The sequence below is a fragment of the Priapulus caudatus genome, unplaced genomic scaffold (assembly GCF_000485595.1).
Source record: "Priapulus caudatus unplaced genomic scaffold, Priapulus_caudatus-5.0.1 Scaffold2011, whole genome shotgun sequence".
NCBI lineage: Eukaryota > Metazoa > Priapulida > Priapulimorpha > Priapulimorphida > Priapulidae > Priapulus > Priapulus caudatus.
Window position 1 is genome coordinate 28,963 of NW_014579072.1, and position 3,184 is coordinate 32,146.

General features: G+C 44.5%; 1 protein-coding gene across 1 annotated transcript in view; it reads left to right on the forward strand.

The window, feature by feature from the left end:
- The window catches only part of LOC106818077 (monocarboxylate transporter 12-like), a gene marked incomplete at its 5' end in the record, with an annotated part of 29,099 nt that extends 25,952 nt beyond the window's left edge, over window positions 1-3,147 (forward strand). Inside the window, one exon of the mRNA XM_014822798.1 lies at window positions 3,116-3,147. Coding sequence (XP_014678284.1) covers window positions 3,116-3,147 — 32 coding nt within the window. The remainder of the gene's footprint in view (window positions 1-3,115) is intronic.
- Window positions 3,148-3,184: the final 37 nt, after the last annotated feature.

Consider the following 3,184-nt stretch of genomic DNA (forward strand, 5'->3'; position numbering starts at 1 on the left):
ATTTCTATGTTCTGTGTTATGTTCTGTGTGCGGTGCGTGTATTTCTATGTTCTGTGTTATGTTCTGTGTTATGTTCTGTGTGCGGTGCGGGTATTTCTATGTTCTGTGTGCGGTGCGTGTATTTCTATGTTCTGTGTTATGTTCTGTGTGCGGTGCGTGTATTTCTATGTTCTGATGTTTAATGTTCCTGTGTGCGGTGCGGGTATTTCTATGTTCTGTGTTATGTTCTGTGTGCGGTGCGTGTATTTCTATGTTCTGTGTTATGTTCTGTGTGCGGTGCGTGTATTTCTATGTTCTGTGTTATGTTCTGTGTGCGGGCGGGTATTTCTGCGTGTTCTGGTTATGTTTCTGTTTGTGCGTGCGGGTATTTCTGTGTTCTGTGTTATGTTCTGTGTGCGGTGCGGGTATTTCTATGTTCTGTGTTATGTTCTGTGTGCGGTGCGGGTATTTCTATGTTCTGTGTTATGTTCTGTGTGCGGTGGCGTGTATTTTCTATGTTCTGTGTTATTCTGGTGTGGGTGTCGTGTATTGTGCTTATGTGTCTGTGGGTTGAGTGTTCTGTGTGCGGTGCGGGTATCTTCTATGTTCTCGTGTTTGGGTCGGGCGGGGTATTTCTCACTATGTTCTGTGTTATGTTCGTGTGTCGCGTGCGGGTAACCTTTCTATGTTCTGTGTCAGCGGTGCCGGGGTAATTAACTGGGTGTTCTGTGTTATGTATCTGTGTGCGCTTGGGGCGGCGTGTATTTCTTATGTTTCTTGTGTTAATGTTCTGTGTGCGGTGCGGGTATTCTAATGTTCTGGTTTGGTCGGGCGGCGTATTTCTTATGTTCTGTTTGTTTTAATGGTTCTGTGTGCGGTGTGTCGGGTTTATATTTCTGATGTCTCTGTTTGTCGGGCGGGTATTTCTATGTTCTGTGTTATGTTCTGTGTGCGGTGCGGGTATTTCTATGTTCTGTTTGTCGGGCGGGTATTTCTATGTTCTGTGTTATGTTCTGTGTGCGGGGCGGGTAAAGTTTCTTATGGTTGCTGTGCGTTTCTGCTGTGTCGGTGGAGATATTTCTATGTCTGGTGTGCGCGTGGAAGATAGTTGTCTATGTTCTGTGTGCGGTGGGATATTTCTATGTTCTGTGTGCGGTGGAGATATTTCTATGTTCTGTGTGCGGTGGAGATATTTCTATGTTCTGTGTGCGGTGGAGATATTTCTATGTTCTGGTTGTGCGGTGGAGATATTTCTATGTTCTGTGTGCGGTGGAGATATTTCTATGTTCCGTGTGCGGTGCGTGTATTTCTATATGTTCTGTGTTATGTTCTGTGTGCGGTGGAGATATTTTCTATGGTTCGTGTGTGCGGATGGAGATATTTTCTATGTTGCGCGTTGCGGCTGGAGATATTTCTATGTTTCCGTGTGCGGTGCGTGTATTTCTATATGTTCTGTGTTATGTTCTGTGTGCGGTGGAGATATTTCTATGTTCTGTGTGCGGTGGAGATATTTCTATGTTCCGTGTGCGGTGGGGATATTTCTATGTTCCGTGTGCGGTGCGTGTATTTCTATGTTCTGTGTTATGTTCTGTGTGCGGTGGAGATATTTCTATGTTCCGTGTGCGGTGCGGATACTACCGACAGCACGTGCGACTAGCGAGCGAGCGGCCGAGGGAACAACACAGCAACGTGCGAGCGAGGCGCGGGTAGTGTTTCAGACACGGAAATATCCTCGGTGCCCCTCCCTCTCTCCCCCGGCCGCGGGGAGGGAGAGGAGGGAGGGTTGTCTTTTGCTATTGTTATTGTTGTTGATGTTGTTGCTGGGTTGTTTTTGTTGTTGTTGTTGTTGCTGTCGTTATCGTCGTCGTCGTCGTCGTCGGTATTGTTGTTGTTGTTATTGTTGTTGTTGTTGTTGTTGCTGCTGCTGTCGTCATCGCCTTCGTCGTCGTTGGTGTTGTTGTTGTTGTTGTTGTTGTTGTTGTTGTTGTTGTTGTTGTTGTTGTTGTTGTTGCTGCTGTTGTTATTGTTGTTGTTAATAACGAATTAGACCCTGGGCCTTTCTTCGGTTATTATAAGGCCGACTCCGTGCACCGCCTGTGTACAGCCAGCCCGCGCACATCTTCCACGTAGTAACACAATTTCCCCTACTGCGTGCGTTTCGGAATTTTGTTGCCTTTTCTTCGTTTGTTGGTTTAGTTTCGGTTTCATCGCAGTCGTGCGCTAGTATCGCTTTCCGTTGTCTGCGGGTTTTTACCGGCGTTCGCCTCTCATTATAACCCCATTAGTATTGTATGTAGTTATCTGTATATATAACAATAATAATTAATAGGGTGGTTTACTGCTTGTAGGTTACCAAAAATTGCCACACCCCTACTACATATATATATATATTCCCTATTATCTACTTCTGATATATATACATATATATCAGGAGTTAATAAAGACAAATATATATTACAATAACAAATACAATATGTACAATATATACAAATAACATATACAATAACAACTACAAATGATATATATATATTGTAGTCGCTGGATAATTTCTGCTGCCTGACAACTGTGCGCTATAGCTGTGTAGCTCTCGTGCGGGCTGTTTTATACCCCCTCTTGCAAGATGAGCCGCGATGCCACTACCAAATATGCTTCTACCAATCACTGTTGGCTACAGGGAAGGCATAGAGTTCCTTATTAGCGCAGATGGGGTCGTTGTCGTATCAGGTACTACAGATATGTACCCGAGGTAGTTTTAGGTTGTTTAGTATTATGTTTATATTTTATTATGAGTATGTTTAGGTTAGGGTTAGGTTAGAGTAAGGATTAGGTTAGGGTTAGGGTACACTTCTGTAGTACAAGTCTGGTACACTTTGTGTATACATATATGTACCTCGGTACATTATCTGTAGTACTGATACGACAACGGACCCCTTGAGCCTTATTAGCGCCGTATGGACAGTTCTAAGGTGTGACGGAATGAATGGCCATTGGCGAGTCGGGGTTGGAGATGTTTTGCGCCCATCGGGCACGTAGATGGCCGACGGCGGTATGACGTAGGGCTGATGGCACGTTGCGGCAATTTAATAATAGGGCGATATAGAGATACTCTTTATATGTGTTAATGTGTGGGTTTAAGATGCTACGGCACGAAAAGACGACCCGCGCTAATGTGGTTATGGTGTCCAGTTTGCCAATAAAGCTATAG